The sequence below is a fragment of the Caretta caretta genome, chromosome 10 (genome assembly GCF_965140235.1).
Source record: "Caretta caretta isolate rCarCar2 chromosome 10, rCarCar1.hap1, whole genome shotgun sequence".
In the NCBI taxonomy this organism is placed as follows: Eukaryota; Metazoa; Chordata; order Testudines; family Cheloniidae; genus Caretta; species Caretta caretta.
In genome coordinates this window covers 43,170,199-43,191,046 of record NC_134215.1, presented here as the reverse complement: position 1 = coordinate 43,191,046, position 20,848 = coordinate 43,170,199, and the positions used below count along the sequence as shown (strand labels likewise).

The 20,848-nt window shown below is 42.4% G+C and overlaps 1 protein-coding gene across 2 annotated transcripts in view; it reads left to right on the top strand.

Moving 5' to 3' along the window:
- Positions 1–6,748: 6,748 nt before the first annotated feature.
- Positions 6,749–20,848, top strand: part of ARIH1 (ariadne RBR E3 ubiquitin protein ligase 1) — a 117,695-nt gene continuing 103,595 nt past the window's right edge. Inside the window, exon 1 of one of the 2 annotated variants that reach the window (XM_075132927.1) lies at positions 6,749–7,252. In XM_075132927.1, coding sequence (XP_074989028.1) covers positions 6,884–7,252 — 369 coding nt within the window. In that variant the 5' untranslated portion in view covers positions 6,749–6,883. The remainder of the gene's footprint in view (positions 7,253–20,848) is intronic. The other variant, XM_048867870.2, reaches the window with a different exon arrangement.

Sequence of the window (20,848 nt, the reverse complement as noted above, 5' to 3'; positions counted from 1 at the left end):
GGATTAATATAAACAAATAACACAAGTATGTAGGGCCAAAATTAGAAAGGCCAAGGCACAAAATGAGATCAAAGTAGCTAGAGAAATAAAGTGTAACAAGAAAACATTCTACAAACACATTAGAAGCAAGAGGAAGACCAAGGATAGGGTAGGCCCGTTACTCAACAGAAAATGTGGAAATGGCAGAGGTGCTTAATGATTCTTTGTTTCGGTTTTCACCAGGAAGGTAGGTGCTGACTGAACATCTAACATAGTGATGGCCAGTGAAAATGAGGTAGGATCAGAGGCTAAAATGGAGAAAGAACAAGTTAAAAATTGCTTAGACAAATTAGATGTCTTCAAGTCACCAGGGCCTGATGAAATGCATTCTAGAATACTCAAGGAGCTGACTGAGGAGATATCTGAGCCAATTAGTGGATAATCAGCCATTAGTGATTATCTTTGAAAAGTCATGCAAGACAGGAGAGATTCCAGAAGACTGGGAAAAGGCAAATATAGTGCCAATCTATAAAAAGGGAAACAAGGACAACTCAATCAGCTTAACTTCTGTACCCAGAAAGATAATGGAGCAAATAATTAAGCAATCAATTTGCAAACATCTAGAAGATAATGAGGTGATAAGTAAGAGTGAGCATGGATTTGTCAAGAACAAATTGTGTCAAACCAACCTGATAGCTTTCTTTGACAGGGTAGCAAGGCCTCTGGATGTGGGGAAGTGATAGAAGTGGTATATCTTGACTTTAGTAAGGCTTTTGATACTGTCTCACATGACCTTCTCATAAACAAACTAGGGAAATGCAACCTAGATGGAGCTACTATAAGGTGGGTGAATAAATAGTTGGAAAACCGTTCCCAGAGATTAGTTATCAGTGGTTCACAGTCACGCTGGAAGGGCATAATGAGTGGGGTCCAGCAGGGATCAGTTCTGGATCTGGTTCTGTTCAATATCTTCATCAATGATTTAGATAATGGCATAGAGAGTATGCATAAAGTTTGCAGACGATACCAAGCTGGGAGGGGTTGCAAGTGCTTTGGAGGATAGAATTATAATTCAAAATGATCTGGACAAACTGGAGAAATGCTCTGAAGTAAATAGGATGAAATTCAATAAGGACAAATGCAAAGTACTCCACTTAGGAAGGAACAATCAGTTGCACACACAAAATGGGAAATGACTGTCTAGGAAGCAGTACTGCGGAAAGGGTCTGGGGGTGATAGTGGACCACAAGCTAAATATAAGTCACCAGTGTAACACTATTGCAAAAAAAAGTGAACATCATTTTGGGTTGTATTAGCAGGAGTGGTGTAAGCAAGACACAAGAAGTAATTCTTCCACTCTACTCCATGCTGAAGGCCTCAACTGGAGTATTGTGACCAGTTCTGGGTGCCAAATTTCAGGAAAGATGTGGACAAATTGGAGAAAGTCCAGAGAAAAGCAAGAAAAATGAATAAAGGTCTAGAAAACATGACCTATGAGGGAAGATTGAAAAAATTGGGTTAAGTAGTCTGGAAAAGAGAAGACTGAGAGGGGACATAACAGTTTTCAAGTACATAAAAGGTTGTTACAAGAAGGAGGGAGAAGAATTGTTCTTCTTAACCTCTGAGAACAGGACAAGAAGCAATGGGCTTAAATTGCAGCAAGGAAGGTTTAGGCTGGACATTAGGAAAAACTTCCTAACTGTCAGGGTGGTTAAGCACTGGAATAAATTGCCTAGTGAGGTTGTGGAATCTCCATCATTGAAGATTTTTAAGAGCAGGTTGGACAAACACCTGTCAGGGATGGTCTAGATAATGCTTAGTCCTGCCATGAGTGCAGGGGCCTGGACTAGATGACCTCTCAACGTCCCTTCCAGTCCTATGATTCTGTAACTTCTGTTTACTTCAGTGGGAATTTAAGGTGTCCAACTCCTCATAGGATCAAGCCCTTATGTACAGGGTGGAGATAAGAAGCTACTCCTGCCACAGTGAGACCCCAGAGCTGAGTTACCATCTTCCTGCAGGCATCCAACACTTGCTAACAGAAGAAGCCAGCCCCTGTGTTGCGCAGCTGCAATTGTGATGGGTGGAGGCAGCTGAGCTGGAGTCCCTTCTGTCCGAACCCATGTTTCCCAGGAGGGTCCTTGCCTGTGGAAGTCACTCCACCTTTGATCCACCTGAGCACAGCCTAAATCTGGTGACCTTCCTCACCCCTCTTCCCAGACATTTAGGAAGGGTGATGAGAGCATGAACTGTTGGGGTGGGGCTATGGAGGGTCTGAGAGGGGTTAATAACAGAGCACTGTAGTTTAGCTGGTTAAGGCAGCTGCCTACAAACCAGAAGGGTCTGGGTTCAAATCCCAGTGGTGCATGATACAGGGTTTTGGGTAAGCAGTGTGGTCTCTAGTGCCTAGATAGCTGCAGAAAGCCTGAATTCTATTCCCAGTTTGACCACTAACTTGCTATATGACCTTGGTTAAGTTGTTTGCCTGGCTAAAATTCTCTGGCCTGTGTGATGCAGAAGGTGAGGCTAGGTGATCATAATGGTGCCTTCTAGCCTGGAAATTATGATTACTTGAGGGGAAGGGGGTTGCTGTATTGTGAGGGCATTGGACAGTTCTGCCCATAAATTAGTGCAGTGTTTGAATGGTGTCAAACACCTAGGGCCAGAGTTTCAAAAGTTCTTAGGCACCTAAGGAAAGAAACAGGCATATAGGAGGGTTTTCAAAAGCCCCAAGCAGTCAATGGGAGTTGGGTCTGCTTTGGCGCTTTGAAAATCCCACTGTGCACCTGCATCTTTAGGCTCCTAAATACCTTTGACAATCTAGCCTTAGAATATTAAATAGAAAAAATGTTGTTAATGCAGTGGCAAGGCTGCCTGGTAATAATCCACACCCTTCCAGAACACTGAGTTCAGCAAAATTAAAACCTCTGAAAAGCAGGAAATACAGAGTTAAGGAAATGTCCACGCAAGCTTAACTCGGCCCCCGGGAGCTAGCTTTATAAAATCAGCTATCAATTGCTTGCAAGCACTGTAGCTTATTAGGCAAGATATTAATTAATTAATTAATTTATTTATTTATATTGTGGTAGCACCTAGGAGCGCCAGTCATGGATCAGGACACCATTGTGCTAGGTGCTGGACAAACACAGAACAAAAAGCCAGTCCCTGCCCCCAAGGAACTTACAAGACACACTATGCTGCACCAAATGAACCTGGTTCTCTTTTGCTCTGCACCTAATTTACCTAGGGAGGTTGTGGAATCTCCATCACTGGAGATTTTTAAGAGCAGGTTGGACAAACACCTGTCAGGAATGGTCTAGATAATACTTAGTCCTGCCATGAGTGCAGGGGACTGGAAGAGATGACCTCTCAAGGTCCCTTCCAATCCTATGATTCTGCAGTCATTTATACTCAGTGGGCATCTCATGCTTGCAAATCAGAATGTAGCCATTTGGCACAGATATAAACGACTCCCCAAGGGAGAGATTTCCCTACAAGCCCCCTGAATTTCCCCATCACCCCCGCACTCCAGATGGTCAACTACAATTTAGTTGCTGGTTGGAAATTTGAATTGAAATTGAAACATTAATACACACTTTAAAAGTATATACAGTATATGATAAAATACTAGTACCTGAGAAACCATAATAGCTTTGAAAAGTATGAACAAAGACTAGCTTCCTCACATGGCTTTGCGTTTTTTTATGACAATATCAGCACATTCATTTTGGCGATATTGGCCAACCTAGTAATTTCAAATTATGGTTTGTAAGTAAGGTCTGCATGAGCTCTCCCCTGAAAGTTAGTGATGAGCTGGAGGTGGAGGGGGGGAGTGGGATCATAGAAGATTAGGGTTGGAAGAGACCTCAGGAAGTCATCTAGTCCAACCCCCTGCTCAAAGCAAGACCAACCCCAACTATATCATCCTAGCCATTTTCTGTGTCTGTGAGGGGCTGCATTGCATGACATCATTAAGAGGACTGGGAGGACCAGTGAATTTTTTGAAACATTAGTGGCTTACACTTCACAACGAGAAGACATCAGTGGAGACTGCACAAGTTCAGCTGGCTTTGAGCTAAAGGCTTTGTCCCAGGTATCACAACCATATGCTCATAAAATGCCTGGGACTGCTGTTGTGTGTGACTACATGGTATTGCACATGTGTAGCAAACGTAAGGCATTCCAGGTCAGGTTTTTAGTACTGTACAGTGCTTTTAGGCCTAGTATAGTCAGACCTAGGTAATCTGTGACAGATGGGAGCAGAGCCCTGACCTCTTGACTCCCAGTTCTGTGCTGTAACTGCAAAACATTCCTCCTTCCTCAGTTTGGCATTCATGTGGTATAACAAATCATTTTGGGGTGTCAGACTTTGCTCCACCCACTTTTCAACAGGATTGCATCCTGCATGGTGCAGCACATGTCTTTGCAAATACATGATGCTGATAGGAGTGAATGGAGGTTCCTAATTTAATTCCAATCCTGCAAACATGCACATGCTTAACTTTTCATACAGGAGTAGTGCTGCTGAAATCAAAGGTACTGCTCATACACAGAGTTAAGCCTGTGAGTAAGTGTTTGTAGGATTGGGCCTTTAGGCAAGCAGGAGCCAGGGTGTGAAGCAGAAAAACATGGTGGTTCTCTAGTTCCATATCATATTTGTGGCACCCCTCCATCTCCTCCTCCTATATAACGCAGAGATGGAATGTTGTCAAATGTATGTATCATGCCCCCGCAGAAAGTTTTGCCTTGAGAAATGTTTTCAAAGGATTTATGGTAACCCTGATTTTATGTCATTAATACTTTTACTTTCAACTCATAAAATACAGTATATTATCTGTCATTTCTATTTAATCAAAATTGACACAGTATTATAGGCATTTGCTCTATTGACATGAGATTACTATGCAAATATACACTAAAGGCATTTATGTTAACATATGTTTGCTTTTTAAAGATGTTTGGAACCCCAGCAGTCAGTGGGCAGCAAAGCAGTCTGATAGATTGTCATCACCGATTTACTTAAATTGACGCCATTTCCTTGCTGCACTGAGAAATCAGCGTGTGCCTGACATGGAATCACATTTTTCAGTACCTTCTCCAGTTAGAAATGGGACTGTGATTCATACCTATGGGCTGCTGGTATTTCTGAAAAGCATGAATTTCACTTGAAACTGACAGGTTTCAGAGTAACAGCCGTGTTAGTCTGTATTCGCAAAAAGAAAAGGAGTACTTGTGGCACCTTAGAGACTAACCAATTTATTTGAGCATAAGCTTTCGTGAGCTACAGCTCACTTCATCGGATGCATACTGTGGAAAGTGTAGAAGATCTTATTATATACACACAAAGCATGAAAAAATACCTCCTCCCACCCCACTCTCCTGCTGGTAATAGCTTATCTAAAGTGATCACTCTCCTTACAATGTGTATGATAATCAAGTTGGGCCATTTCCAGCACAAATCCAGGTTTTCTCACCCCCCCTTTGTGTGTGTGTGTGGGGTGAGAAAACCTGGATTTGTGCTGGAAATGGCCCAACTTGATTATCATACACATTGTAAGGAGAGTGATCACTTTAGATAAGCTATTACCAGCAGGAGAGTGGGGTGGGAGGAGGTATTTTTTCATGCTTTGTGTGTATATAATAAGATCTTCTACACTTTCCACAGTATGCATCTGATGAAGTGAGCTGTAGCTCACGAAAGCTTATGCTCAAATAAATTGGTTAGTCTCTAAGGTGCCACAAGTACTTGAAACTGAGTCAATGTTGCATATACCATCCACCCATTCCTATCCCAAATTACACCATCCCTACTCCAAACAGCTCCCAATCCAAAATCCCATCCCTACGCTAACCCCAAATCACATCCACTCATCCCTACACCAACCCCCTACCGCAAATCTCATCCACCCATCCCTATGCCAACCCCAAATCCCATCCACTCATTCCTATGCCAACCCCCTACCGCAAATCCCATCCCTACACCAACCTCCGACCCCAAATCCCATCCACCCATTGCTATGCCAGCTTCCCACCCCAATCCCATTGACCCACCCACTCCTATGTCAACCTTGCAGCTAAAATCCCACCCACCCATCCCTACACCAACCCCAAATCCCACCTGCCCCTCCCTATGCCAATCCTCTACATATCCCCCCATAGCACTGCCTTCCCATCCCTACCATAAACCATCCCTATGCTGACCCCTCTCAATATGCTATGGGATGGGGCGGCAGGTGAAGCGGCCCTGCATCTTGCTGGTGGAGCTGGGCAGTGTGTGCCTGACATGGAATCACACAGCCTGAACTGGGCCCCCACCCGCACACAGAGGGACCCAATGGTGATTTAGTTGCTTAGGTTCCACAGTGGACATTGCCTAGAACCAACACCGAGAAGACTGACAGTGCAGCGGGAGGGGAAAGAAAAAGGCGGCCACACTCAACATGGCGGATATAATGAGAAGCTTGGCGGGGTTTCGCCACATCCAAGATGGTGTCCGTAACGCTGAAGAAACTAGTCGCAGGACCTTTCGCCACACTCAAGATGTCCACAACAACACCCAAGATGGCAGCCGTAAGAGAAAGGAAACCCAGAGCTATGCCACGCCCAAGATGGCAGTCGCAACACTGAGGAAGACCAGACCCCCACCCCCTCTGGCCTCACTCAAGATGGCGGCCGCGATGTGACAGCGCGCACGGCAGAGCCCCGCCAAACGTGCGTGCGTGCGTGCCGCGGCGCGCGGTGACGGAGCGGGTCCGCCGCGTCCCTTTGTTGGCTCAGCGGCGGCGGCGGCGCTGTGTGTTGTTGTCCCGCGGGCAGAGGCAGGCCGCGGCGCAGGAGCAGCCAGGAGCCCGCGCGGGGGGAGGGCGGAGGGTCGGCGCGGGCAGCCCCGGGCCGCCGCCTCGCCATGGACTCGGACGAGGGCTACAACTACGAGTTCGACGAGGACGAGGAGTGCAGCGAGGACAGCGGCGCCGAGGAGGACGAGGACGACGACGAGGAGGACGACGAGCCCGACGACGATAACCTGGACCTGGGCGAGGTGGAGCTGGTGGAGCCCGGGCTGGGCGTAGGAGGCGAGCGCGACGGGCTGCTGTGCGGGGAGACGGGCGGGCTGGGCCCCGGCGGCGGCAGCGGGCTGGGCGGCGGGCCGGGCCCCGGCGGGGGCGGCGGCGGCCACGAGCAGGAGGAGGACTATCGCTACGAGGTGCTGACGGCCGAGCAGATCCTGCAGCACATGGTGGAGTGTATCCGGGAGGTCAACGAGGTCATCCAGGTGCGGGCCGGGCCGGAGCGGGAGGGATCGGTGGCCCGGGGGACCCGCTCCTTAGCCGGGGGGTTTCTGGGGGCGGGGGGTGAAAGCAGCGGGCCCTCTTTTGGGGTGCTGACTGGGTGAGGGGCACACGGAATGGGGGGCGGGTGGCAGGTTGGGGGACGTTCTCCGGGGAGGGTGGTATGTGGGATGCACCCGCCGGGCTGGCGGGGATTGCCAAAGGCCAAATAATCTCTCTGCAGAATTATCAGTGAGGCGGGCGGTGATAACCTTTCTCTCACCCACAATAACGGCACAGGGGGCTGAATCCCCCCAGTAGCAGGGACTCTCTCTCTTCTCCCCCCACCCCCCCGGCGGAAAAATATCTTCTGCCACAGCTAATCTCTTTTGTCTCCAACGTCTGTACTATCAAACTAGCCTTTCAGTTGTGGATCACCTGATCTTTGTATCCTGAGCATCCTTGGATTTCAGCTTCAGGTTGGAATTTGGTGGGTGGAGGAATGAGGCTAAAATCATCCTTAGATTTCTCTAAGGGTTCAGCTCTACCTTGGTATAACAACCATTCCATACTTGATATCTCGGGAAACTTGTTGCTTGCCGTGTCTTAAGGGGGTTAAGAGATCATTTTTTTTCTGGGTACCTGTCTGTCTGGTTTCTAAACATTTAGTAATTTATTAGCTAAAGTATGTGGTTGTTCGATCTCCTTCTGACTTCCGTTTAGCATTTTAGTAATCTAATTGAAGAGGGGATGGTAGCACATGCACAGAGGAGTGAGAGCATGATTGCTTCTACTAACTTAGTTAGAAAGTAAAATTTGGTTAAGAGGACAGGTTTCCTCAAATGCATGGTCTCCTGTTTGTGCATTTGGATTGTTTCTTTTAATGTAACTACTTTCTCATGACTGGGTGAGCCCAATAACTGCCTCTTAAAAAAACAAAAAAAACCCCACCTCTAGTCAATTAACTGTGTTGGAGTTGAGGAAACTGAAGGCATTTTGTTTGTGTAATGGGCGTGTAGCTGAAAGTATGGGGGGAAATGGAAAAATAATCTTTACTTAAAATTTTTTTTAAAGATTTTTTTTTTTTTGTCCATCCAAAGAACTTGGTCTGTATAGACCAGTATACGTACCTTTTAGCTAACATTGCAAGATGCTTGTTCTTTCTGGTTGAGTCACTATTCACTTTATACAATAAAATGGAGATACATTTGCTACTCAACAGAATTATTTCCTTACATCCAGGTTTGTCACCCTCCATTTTTCCTGAGTGTATTTAGCAAGTTGTGTAGTTAGTAAGTACATACAATGCGAATAATAAATGTGGCACTGACAGATTATTTTTTCTGCGTGTCTGGCTATAGGAAATTTAAAAAAAAAATTAAAGAATATAATTGAGTGGTCTAAGTATTAAACTGTCTTCCAAACCAAACCTCTTGTATCAAAATCTTCTACATCAGAACACTAACAACTGAAAACATAGAAGGTGGTCTCTGTCTTATGTCAAGTTTCAGAGTAGCAGCCGTGTTAGTCTGTATTCGGAAAAAGAAAAGGAGTACTTGTGGTAACTTAGAGACTAACATTTATTTGAGCTTAAGCTTTCGTGAGCTATGAAGTGAGCTGTAGCTCATGAAAGCTTATGCTCAAATAAATTTGTTAGTCTCTAAGGTGCCACAAGTACTCCTTTTCTTTCTGTCTTTTGTTACCTTTGTAACAAAATGCAGCTTAAGCTGTCATGCTTATGTTGGTACTGTACTATGCTGCATTAAATTATTAGGCCACTTTCAGCATGGTGCTTTGCCTAAGATATGACTCTGTATCACTAATGTAAAATTAAAAAACACTGACAATTTGAAACAGACTAGTCTTACTCTAGTTCAGTTGGGCTGGATGCATTCATAGTACCCAAGGTTTTGATTACAAATTAGTAAATGGTGGAAATTCTGGTGACTGTTAAAATGTTGTTCTTAATTGAAAGGGCTGCTTCATCTACTGCCTTCAGACAATATGACAATTTTTATACTGATGACTCATTACTTAGTCTCTCTTGATGCATTTTGTTGCATCTGAACCAGCTTCCTGACTGCTTCACAGCAGTGACACAAATTTGCTTTACACAAGCCTACAAAGTCTCATATTAAGCTTAAGAGCAAGGCTATTGTATGTTATAAATCAGAGTTATTTTGACTATAATTTCTAATTTTTTTTGTTTAATTATAAGTTGTGTAGATGAGGCTTTGTGGGTGAACAGCAGTGACCATTAATTGATAGCGTTATTATTCTAGAACCAGAGAAAAGGCAGCCATGCACTGTGCTTTTTGTACAGTTGTACATACTCACAGAGAGCTAAATCCTTCCCTGTAGTATCTCTGCCATTCCAGTGCTGATTAGGATAGATGAAAATCATTTTTATTGGATATTTGTATTTAAGTACATCTTTATTTTAAAACTATTTACAATTAAATTTGAAATTGACAAACTTTCTATAATTTCTTAAAATGTAAATAAAAAAAATCAAGCAGTACATATTTGCTGCTGAACTTTTAAAGAAAGACTGCTGAACTGGTGGGGAAATCACTGGCTAAGCATCTGGAACCAAGAGTTGGTTATAGTGCTAAGCCACCTCTTGGCAGTATAGAATCATAGAATATCAGGGTTGAAAGGGACCTCAGGAGGTCATCTAGTCCAACCCCCTGCTCAAAGCAGGACCGATCCCCAGTTTTTGCCCCAGATCCCTAAATGGCCCCCTCAAGGATTGAACTCACAACCCTCGGTTTAGCAGGCCAATGCTCAAACCACTGAGCTATCCCTCCCCCCTAAGTAGTAACCTCTTTTGCAGCTGCAGAGAGAATATTATCTTCATTTTAGTTTGTTCAAATAGTTCAGTTTAATGACTAGTTTATTCAAAGTTGAGAAGCCTATTGGGAGCTGAAGAAGCAGGAAAGCTTGTTTTAGTATTCTGATCTCTGAATAAAAACGGTGTGTGAGGAAGAGATCTACTAGTTCTAAACTCTAGGAGGACGTTGTTTCAGGTAACCATGAGTTAAATACCCTAAGGACAGAATCCTTCCTTAGTTTAAATAAATCTGTTTTAAATACAAATCATGTTTTATCAACTTTTTTCTTATGTATGCGGTGCATTTAAGGTAGTTTTATTTAACTAATAAAACAGTTTTTAAATACTCCTTGCACATTTTAATTACAAGTTCCATCCAAATGCATCGTTACACAAATCACAAGTAAAAAGTTAATCTGTGTTAATATAAAAAGTTAAATAAATGTCATTCACCATTTTCTAACATAAATGCAAAAATTAAGAATCTGAATAAATGTTAGTTATATAAATGCATATAGATAGACTATATCTTCTGGTTAGGCAAAAAGTACCAAATATATTATAAAGGCTGTATTTAGCTGCAAATGTTTTAGTGGGTGTATCAATCAAAGAGAACCAACCTTTCTTTAGGAAAATAAAGTAGAAATGCAAAACAAAATTAAAATTGATGGTTTAAATAAGGTTTCCTGCTTGCTGATTTAAATCAGAGTGATATAAATCAGTCCTGATTCATTCCTGAGCAGTCAGCCAGTTGTACCAAGTGTGTATGTAAAGTGCTAGAGAAGTATTAAAGGGCCATTGAGGACTAGATTGAAAATTGAGCTTTTCTAGACTTGAACGTGAACCACTCAGCAGCTTCTCTGCCTCATTCATTAATTTCTAAGTCAAGGTCTTTTGTACATATCTTTCTTTTTTTAATATTGCCTCTTGGAGCAGTAGTAGTTTTGTGTGTGGTCACCTAGACTCCTGCAGTGGGCCTCTTGAGACAAGACATCCAGAGTTACTTAAAATTAAAACAAAAACAAAAAAAACCCCACACAACCCAAAAACAAAAAAAACCAGCCCATTGCTCTTATACATGCAAGATACCCTGATCTTTAATTACATACATAGATTCCAAGGCTAGAAGGACCATTGTGGTCATCTAGTTTGGACAACACAGGCCATGAACTTCCCCAAAATAGATCCTAGAGCATGTAATAGTAGAGAGCATTAATTTCATTGGGACTCCCCACAGGCATTATGGTCTGCCAGTTCAGAACAACTTGAGCCATTTTACTGCTGTTATATATTTTTATGTCTGCAAGTCTTTTTTGTTTAATGCACATGAGTTCAGAAATCAGTTTCAGTGCTTGGGTTAGAATAGTAACAAGTAAACTTTTGACCTAAAATCAGCTTAAGCACTAGAGGATATCAGAAGAGGGTATAAAATCTTCAGTTGTTGATTTGAATGCCCGTGGATTTAAAATCTGTTCATGGATAAATAAACTTAATTTGGTACTTATAAAAATATACAGTCAGGCTTTTTTTTTTTAAATTGCTCTTCCAGTGATTGCTATTATCTACTCCTCTGTTGCTGTTTGCTTTCTGATAAAAGATTCTAGTCTGCATTCTGTCTGTGGCATTCAACCAGATCTGCTGCTGTTTTAGGTTCAGTAAACCTTATTTAGGGTCACATAGTAGTACTTGCCCGGATCCTGCTGGAGATCTGTTGTTGCAGTCCCACTTGTTCCATCCAGTATTAGGTGTTTTGGCGTCTCTGTATCTTCATTCAGCTTACTGATAGTGTCCAATGTCAAGCAGTGGATAAAATCATGTTTACAACTATTTTATAATGCATGGTAATTCGTATAATATTAAAGTGAGTTTTTTGATGCAGAGTTGCCCAATATCCAGGAAGTTTAGCATTATCTGGCAGTTCTACCAGAGTTAGTGAATATACCTGTGTCTGATCAGAATCTAGGTAGAAAAGTTAAAGACTGACTTTGTAGAATTTTTTGACTGAACAAACTTGTAGTTGTAGCAAAGGAAAAATACTAATTAAAGCTGGAAAAGCTACACATGAATGAACACAGAATCTGGCTGGTATAATTTCCATGTGCTAGCAGGTTCAGTGGGTCTTTGGCCATGTTAAAACATTTGTGAGAGAGCAGTTTATTACCTAGTAGTACTAATTTTCTTTTCTGTATGAATAAGGTTGAAGTAAATTTACCTTCTCCAACCTCCCCCAATTTGCTTCCAAAGTAAAGCATAACAAGGTAAATCTTAAACAGGAACAGTTTATCATCGGATTTGATTTGGTCTGAGCCCATGCTGAAATTCTGATTTAACTGAAATAAAATTATAGGGCACAAGCATAGCAAACTAACTGAGAAGTCTCAAAATGTGATTGTAAACAGGGAATTTGTCATTGAGGAGGTGTGTTTATAGTGGGGTCACACTGGGATCTATTCTTGGCCCTGCTCTATTTAACATTTTTATTTGAAAACACCGAATCATTGCTGACAAAATTTACAGGTGACTCAAATTGGGGGAATGGTGAATTATGAGGGACAGGTAACTGAGAGCAATCTGGATTGCTTGGTAAACTGCGTGGAAGAAAACAATGTTTTTAATATGGGTAAATGTAAATGTATACATCTAGGAACAAAGACTGTATGCCATATTTACACGATGAGCGACTTTATCCTGGGAAGCAGTGACTCTGGAAAATATTTGGGGGTTGGTGTGTATAATCAGCTGAACATGAGCTCCTGGTACGATGCTGTGGCCAAAAGGGTTAATGCGATCCTTGGATGCATAAACAGGGGACTCTCCAGTAGGAGCGGAGAGATTATTTTACCTCTATATTTGGCACTGGTGCGACTGCTGTGGGAACGCTGTCCAGGACTAGTGTCTACAGTTCATGAAGGATGTTGATAAATTGGAGAGGCTTCAGAGAAGAGCTGTGAGAATGACCAAATCATTAGAAAACATGCCTTATAGTGATAGACTCAAGGAGCTCAATCTATTTAGTTTAAAAAAGAGGATTCTAGGGTGACTTGGTTAGTCTATAAATACCTCCATGAGGAACAAATATTTAATAATGGGCTCTTCTAGCAGAGAAAGGTATAACATGATCTAATGGCTGAAAGTTGAAGCTAGACAAAGTCAGACAGGAAATTACATACATTTTTAAGAGTAGTTTACTAAGGATCAGTTTACTAAGGATCATGGTGGATTCCCCATCAGTGACCATTTTTTAAATCAATATTGGATGTCTTTCTAAAAGAAATGATCTGGGAATTAATTTGGGGAAATTCCCTGGCCTGTTAGACAGAAAGTCAGAGTAGATGATCACAATGGTTCCTTCTGGCCTTTGAATCTAATTTGTCATGCTGTTGAAATGCTGACTGACTGTCATTTTTTTCTGAGGCTGGATATTCTACATTACATTAAAACTGGAGTGGCCAACTTGAGCCTGAGAAGGAGCCAGAATTTACCAATATACATTGCCAAAGAGCCACAGTAATATGTCAGCAGCCCCCCATCCATTCCCCTTCCCCGCTCCCAGCGCCACCCACCCACCGGCAGCCCCACCATTCAGCGCCTCCCCCTCCCTGCCTGCACCTCCTGATCAGCTGTTTCGTGGCATGCAGGAGGCTTTTTAGGGGGGAGGAGCGAGGGCATGGCAGGCTTAGGGGAGGGGACAGGAAGGGTTGGAGTGGGGGCAGGGCTTGTGGCAGAGCCAGGGATTGAGCAGTGAGCACCCCATGGCACATTGGAAAGTTGGCACCTGTAGCTCGAGCCCAAGAGTCGGTGCCCGTACAAGGAGCTAGTGCCTATACAAGGAGCCACATATTAACTTTTGAAGAGCCGCACATGGTCCCGGAGCCACAGGTTGGCCACCGCTGCATTAAAACATCACATAGTTTGCTTCATCAGCTCCCATCAGGAATGACCATACAATTCTAGGACCATTGTGGAGATGATTATCTTAAATGATATAAGTTCTTGGCCTAATGTCAGTGATTCGGCAATGTCTGTAAATTCTTGTTGACCTTTTAATCTGAAGATGGCTGTTTCCAGAACTATGTGCAACTTCTTTTTTACCACTAGAGTCTGGTGCAATAGAGCTAATGGAAACACTACCAAATTACTCTGAACTGCTGAAAACAACACATTTATTATATCTGTGTTCTTGCACAGACATAAGCAGAATTGCAGATGCTTGGTAATGTTTGCTACATATAGCACTCAGCATTTATGTTGCTAATATCTGATTAGAAACTCACTCGTCTTTTGAGGAAGAACTGTCAAGTGGGATGCAGCTAACACAAGGAGAAGACATGTGAATAAGCCACTTAAACTCATGCTGTTCCTGTCTGGAATTTTCAGCTAACCAATCTTTAAACCACAGGTCAGAATGTTATCTCTTATCTCAGAATCTGATTGTGTACTGCACTGAACCACTTTGCAAACCACTTTGGGTTTTGATCATCAAAATAAGCGTTCAGTTTTCTTACATATTTTCCCCAAGGCTTTTGCAGAGTAACTTACTGGACTGATTTTTAAATGAAGAAACATACACTGGGAGATATCTGAGACTTGATCCACTAACAGACAAGGCTTTCTTGTTAAAAGGGACACTTCTGATACAAGTGACTGTCTTGCCAAGTTTTTCTTCTGTCAAATCTTTATTAATAGGATTATGCCTGAATAAATGGTTCACTAACTATGTTAGTATTGAGGCTTTTCTGTATCAGGTCACTACTTCCAGCTTGACTCCATTTATTTGCATTCATGTTTTATTTTGCTCTTCTGTGAATAATACAGTTGTGAAAATTAAGCTTTAATCTTTTGATCCATATTTCTACTTATTTTGAAGTCTCAGTAGAATGGTTGGTTGGTAATGTGGATAATTAGTTTTGTTGTTATAGCTTTCTTTTTTTTATTTTCAAGCAAAAGGCTTGTGTGACTTCAGTCTTTTCCCCATCTTGGTAAATAGGCTTTACTTGAGCCTCTGAATTATATCAGTAGTGCTGTTGCCAGTAGCGGAACTAGTCTTTTTCAGTCTTGGGACGGGTAAAGGTATTAAGAATATTTGACTAAAAATCCTAGGTGGCTGACATGGCAAAAATATTGCTCATGAAGAACCCACCAATATGTAAGGCAGGGGTGGCCAACCTGTGGCTCCAGGGCCACATGTGGCTCTTCAGAAGTTAATATGTGGCTCCTTGTATAGGCACTGACTCTTGGGCTAGAGCTACAGGCGCCAACTTTCCAATGTGCCCAGGGGGTGCTCACTGCTTAACCCCTGGCTCTGCCACAGGCTCTGCCCCCACTCCACCCCTTCCCGCCCCCTACCCTGAGCCTGTCATGCCCTTGCTCCTTTCCCACAAAGAGCCCCCTGCATGCCACGACACACCTGATCGGGAGGTGTGGGGAGGGAGGGGAAGGCGCTGATTGGCAGGGCTGCTGGTGGATGGGGGGTGCTGGGAGCAGGGGTGGGGGGAGCTGATGCAGGGCTGCTGACATATTACTGTGGCTCTTTGGCAAAGTATATTGGTAAATTCTGGCTCCTTCTCAGGCTCAAGTTGGCCACCCCTGGTGTAAGGGAAAAACTGTTGGGAGTCTGGCAGGGTTTCATAATTGCATAATTTGTAGTTTGGTGCTCTGTCCTGCAAGATGCTGAGCATTCTGGCCCTGATTCAGTGAAGTGCTTAAGAATGTGCATCTGCTTAAGTGCTTTGCTGCATTGGGACGGAAAGCTCAGCACTATGCAGGATCCAGACCTAGTACAAAAATACCACTATTTCCTAAATTCTCAGTAGTTGAACAGATGAAATTGTAGTATATTTGAGTGCTTGTAGTATTGGAAAAAATGGGTGCCTCCGTTAGGACCTCGTCCTGCTTCCATTAACATTTAGCAAGTCTTGTTGATGTCTGTGGGGGGAGAGTCAGACACTTCCTGGATAAAAGCCTTCACACAGAGACGAAAAAATATCCAGGCTGCTCCTAAGTTACAATGCAGTGTTTGTTAAAAGTATTGAAGAACAGCTTTTTCAAGTACAGCACAAATGGGGCTGTGCAAATTCCTCAGAATGCTCTCTGGCTATAAAAGAGCTCTATTTAACTGCAAGTGTGAACCTATTGTTGCTTGGAAAAAGTGGTACTATTAAACAATGGTTTTCCTTAGATGTTCTGGTTAGTGCAGAATGTACTGATTTCTGGCCATGCGATTTATGAAATATCCTCAATGTTGACTAGACTCAGTATTGCTGGCAACACAGTCAAAATGTGTTGCCCACAGTAGGATTGATTTGCCAGTGGCTGCAGAAGATGCTGATACCATACTGGCTTGTATTAAAAATCTTATCTAACGTCAGAGATGGAATCTTGAAAATGTTAAGTACTCAAAATTGCCTGATGCTAGCATTCTAAGTAGAAATCTGTTGTAGGAATAGGCACATTTAAATCTAATGGGCATTATGTTCTGATCTGGCCTAGTAGCCTGTATGAGGTAAATTGTGACACCTTGGAGTCTGTCTTCTCAGTGAGTACTTAGCTTATAATGAAATATTGTTTGGGGCCCTAAGCATTGTGATGCTAGAAGGAAATGCTTTATTGAACTTCATGCTTCTGTCATATAGTGTTTATAAGGTGTTTCATTATAGAAGGAATGCATTGTGTTTCCCAGGAGCAGGGCAGCTTTCATTGTGACAAAGCTCTCCTGTAAGATCTGCTTCTTGTAATTATTGTGCAGGTTTAAAAATGATTATATGGTACTTGTTTGTTCAAATTGGTCAATTGGCTCACCTGTGAGTTAATTTCAGACATTTTCTATTGCATAAAATAGCTGTTCTTTGGAATTAAAGATTAATTTCTTACAGGATGGTTTAGACAAAACAGATCCTGCATCTTGGCAGGGGATTAGACTAGATGACACTTGTGGTTCCTTCTAACCGTGTGGTCCTATGATTCTATATATATTTTGAATTCTTTTCTTTAGTAGGATAGGCAAGTCCACTATATTTGTACAAATTTACATAGTAACCTGAACTTCAGAGTTAAGTGGCATGTTTGGCTAATGCCTTAGACTTCTGTCTCTAGCAGTGAGTTAAAATTCCAGCTCTGGTCATGAGTTTAAAAAAAAAATTTGCTGGTCTCATTCTTGCCCTTAGCATCATCTTGCAAAAATCACCACACATCAACAGGATTGTGGCAGCCTTCACTTAAGAAACCCAGGACTGTACTAGGAGGTTGACACAGGTCAGCACTTCACATGTTGGAGATGCTTTCACGGTGCCTGAAAACGTTGCCTTGCTCTAGCTCCTGTTAAATGTTCCCTTCCATGAGCACCAAAAGTCACAACTTAAAAAATAAGAGGATAGGTGAAACATAGTTAATATATAGCTAGGGCATTTAAATGAACTAGGGCTTGCCTACTAGTTTTCACCAGCTGAAAATGAAAGAACTTAACATGCCAAGCTATAATGTATTACTAAATGAGTGGCTCACTGTGTGCCACTGCACAATTACAATTGAGACTGTAGTTTTCATGGAACTCTTAACTTGGAGCAATAGATGTTGTCTTGGACATAGCTTACCTACTCAGAGGCATGAAACCATCGCTCAGGTTTTCATGCTTGCCACAAGTGAGGATCAGTTTGCTTTTGGTTTTAATCCTGTAGGAATTTTACTTTATTTTTATTTCCTATAAGAAACTTGGTGCTTTACCATATTTTATGGTATGGCAGTTATGTAAGGCGGCAATGATGTAAGGCAGTCGTGCATCCCACTTCTGAATGTTTCACATCTTGCTCAGAGCTATATAGAGTGCAAAGTTAAGTCTGGTAATATGAAGCACTGACTTCTGATATGACAGCCAGTCTCTAGTTCTTGGTATAAGTTATACCTGGAAAACTACAGCATTTGTCTGAAGTGACACCATTAACTCAGATTAAAAGTAGCTTCGTAAACTGCATCTTCAAATCCCTCTGCCACTTGTTGTACTTTTAAACTTTCCTATTCTGAAAAATGTTCCTCTTTCCCATTACTTAGTGAAAGAGCCATCTCAGTAGGAGAAACTGACTATGCAAAGTGGTGTCAGATGCATTAGAACAGGCTGGAGAAATTTTCTGTAATCTTTTACTTGTACCTTTGTGTTGTAACAACAGTGGGTTAAAAACTTCCATCCATAAATTATGTGTAGATTGTGCCTCTTAATGCAGAACATACTTTGGCTAGTAGAACAAGAAATTGACTTCGTGACTGGTACAATTTAAACCACAAGATGTAGAATCTCTGTGCATGTGCAAATACAGACTGTTGTTGGGTTTAAGTGTAGTTATACAATAGCATCTGGGTTTGCAAGAAAATTGCAATCTCATTGGTTGTAAACATACACAGAGGGACTGTAGATACTATGTACTACGAATGGCATATTTGAGCAGGGCCAGGAAACCAATTCAAGTTTTATTCCATGTAGGTGAGTATTAAAAACAAACAAAAACCCTGTACCAAGCTTATAGGGATGCTGGTGAAAGAGCATTATCAAAAAGAGGAAGTGTCTGACTCTGCTTTTGAAGTATTTGAATTCTGTTTTGTAGTCTGATATGAACATAATGGTTTGCCATTGAACACATTACTATTCTGGGCTTTTTTGGTTGAGAACACTGAGACGCCAAAGGTTTTGTTTAATTAGCATTTGGCTTCTTCACCTGCAACTCTTATTCCACACAACTTAATTTTTTGCTCTTGAGCTGTGAGCAAAGACAACAGTAATGTTTTTGATCGTTTCCCATGTCCACTCCATTCCAGTATAGTTCGTAATTTTCTGGAGTTCAGTGTAGTTTCCTAAGCACTTGAAGTGCCCATACCTGGAATACAGACAGGTGACTTTCAAACGCTATCTTATTTACATGACATAGTTCAGAGTACTTATTCTCAGTATTCAAAATACTGTGTGCATGCAAGTATAATTAACTTATCGGAATACAATGGCTCAAGCAACTATTTGCACTTTCAATTTCTCACCGTTGGTGAACCTAGAGAAAACTTTGGCCAGTGTCTAAACTTGCAGCTATAAAACCATTTTTAAGTCCACATTTACATGCCTAACGCTGTGATTTTCAAAAGCATCAAGTGACTTAGGAAGAAGTCTTGGGACCTGTGCTCCTAAGCCACATAGATGCTTTTGAAAATCCCACCCTTAGTAGCCTAGCTTTAGGCACCTTTTTGTGAAAACTTTGACCACTACTTCAGAATCAAGCGTGCACATCATGGTAACTTCTGGAAACACTAACCTTTTTGCCAGTCTCTGTTTTGAAGGCAGGGGCAACTGGTGCTACTATTTTGGGCAGCACTAGGGAGCAGATAGGCAGGGTTCCTGGCTGTTGAGAATTGGGACTCTGTCTATAGTGAGGAATCCTCCCAAAGGACTAACTTATGAGCGAGGGAGTATCCCCATCTTAGTGCACATCTCTAGGAAAAGTGTGAAGTCAAACAAACTGAGCTGCTGGCATGCAGTGCTGCTGCACAGCCATGCCAGAGTTGTGTCCTTCCCCTGCTGCGAGGAGCTGCCACAGCAGTCCCACATTTTCCCTGGCAGCTGGGGCAGGCTCCAGTTTTCAGCAGCTGTGGGGGAAGATGAGGAATCCAAATACTGCCATTGGGTAGAGGAGCAGTTGAGGATTTTGCAGCCACTGGCAGCAGGGGAAGTGACTGGTTCCTGACAGCAGTCTAGAAATATCTAAAGAGATCACCTGCTTTATACAAGGAGCACCTAACAAGAATTCTGCTCCTTAAGTTCTCTTGGCCCTTTTAGTGTTCCCCTACTGTACTCTGTGGCTTCATCCTGAAGCCGTGGAGTTCCCTCATCCCATTTTTCAAGCAACGTCATTTGCATTTGTCCTAAACAAAAAACCTCATATCAAGAAAATGTTTTAACTTAGTCTTTACTATCTGGAGACCTTGGGAGCAGTGTGAGACTCTGGACCACTTTCCCCCAGACTATGTACTAGGGGTAACTGTGGCTTGAATGTGAAGGCTAGAGTGAAGCATCCAGCATGCAAGTGAGGAGCCTTTTGTACTAGCTGGCTCACTCCATCTCTAATTTCTTGGTCTGAGCTAGCCCACTCTAAGTATAAGAAACATCTTAAAAGCATGCCTTTGCCCTCAAGTATCAAATTTGAAGAAATGGGAGAGGGAGGGGACTGATGGCAACAGCATCATGTGAAACTGTTCAAAGCAAGGTGGGGGTCCAGCTAAATTGACTAACATGTCAAAGGAAGCCTTCTGCAACTGCACTAACCAGGGACTTCGATTTGGTCATTGGGATGTATGTTAATTTGAAGGCCTGGCTGTAGTTGGCAGCATTCTTCATCTGTTTCTTCAAGCCTTGGAAGCAGATAGTCATGTGTAAGGGAGCCAGGCTCTTACTTCTCCAGCAGGCTGAGCTGGGTGAATTAAAAGGTTCCTTGCTGAGCAAGGGGCAAAAAAAAACCCCTCTTGCAGTTTTTACCTTTTGATGCACAACAAAAATGTGTGAGCAATTGGCTAAACTCACTCTGCAACTGCAGAACTACATGCCAACTGTCAAAATAACTTCTGTGTTTTATCTCTCAAGTATTTTAAATTTGGATCTGCCCCATCCCTTAGTTCAGGAGAATGTAGGAAGAGACTCTACTTCAAAAATTAAAATGAAACTGTCCCAAACCTTTCCACATTACATATTTGCCGTCTTCACTTATATCTGCTCAGTACCCTGAGAGGACAAATTTGACAG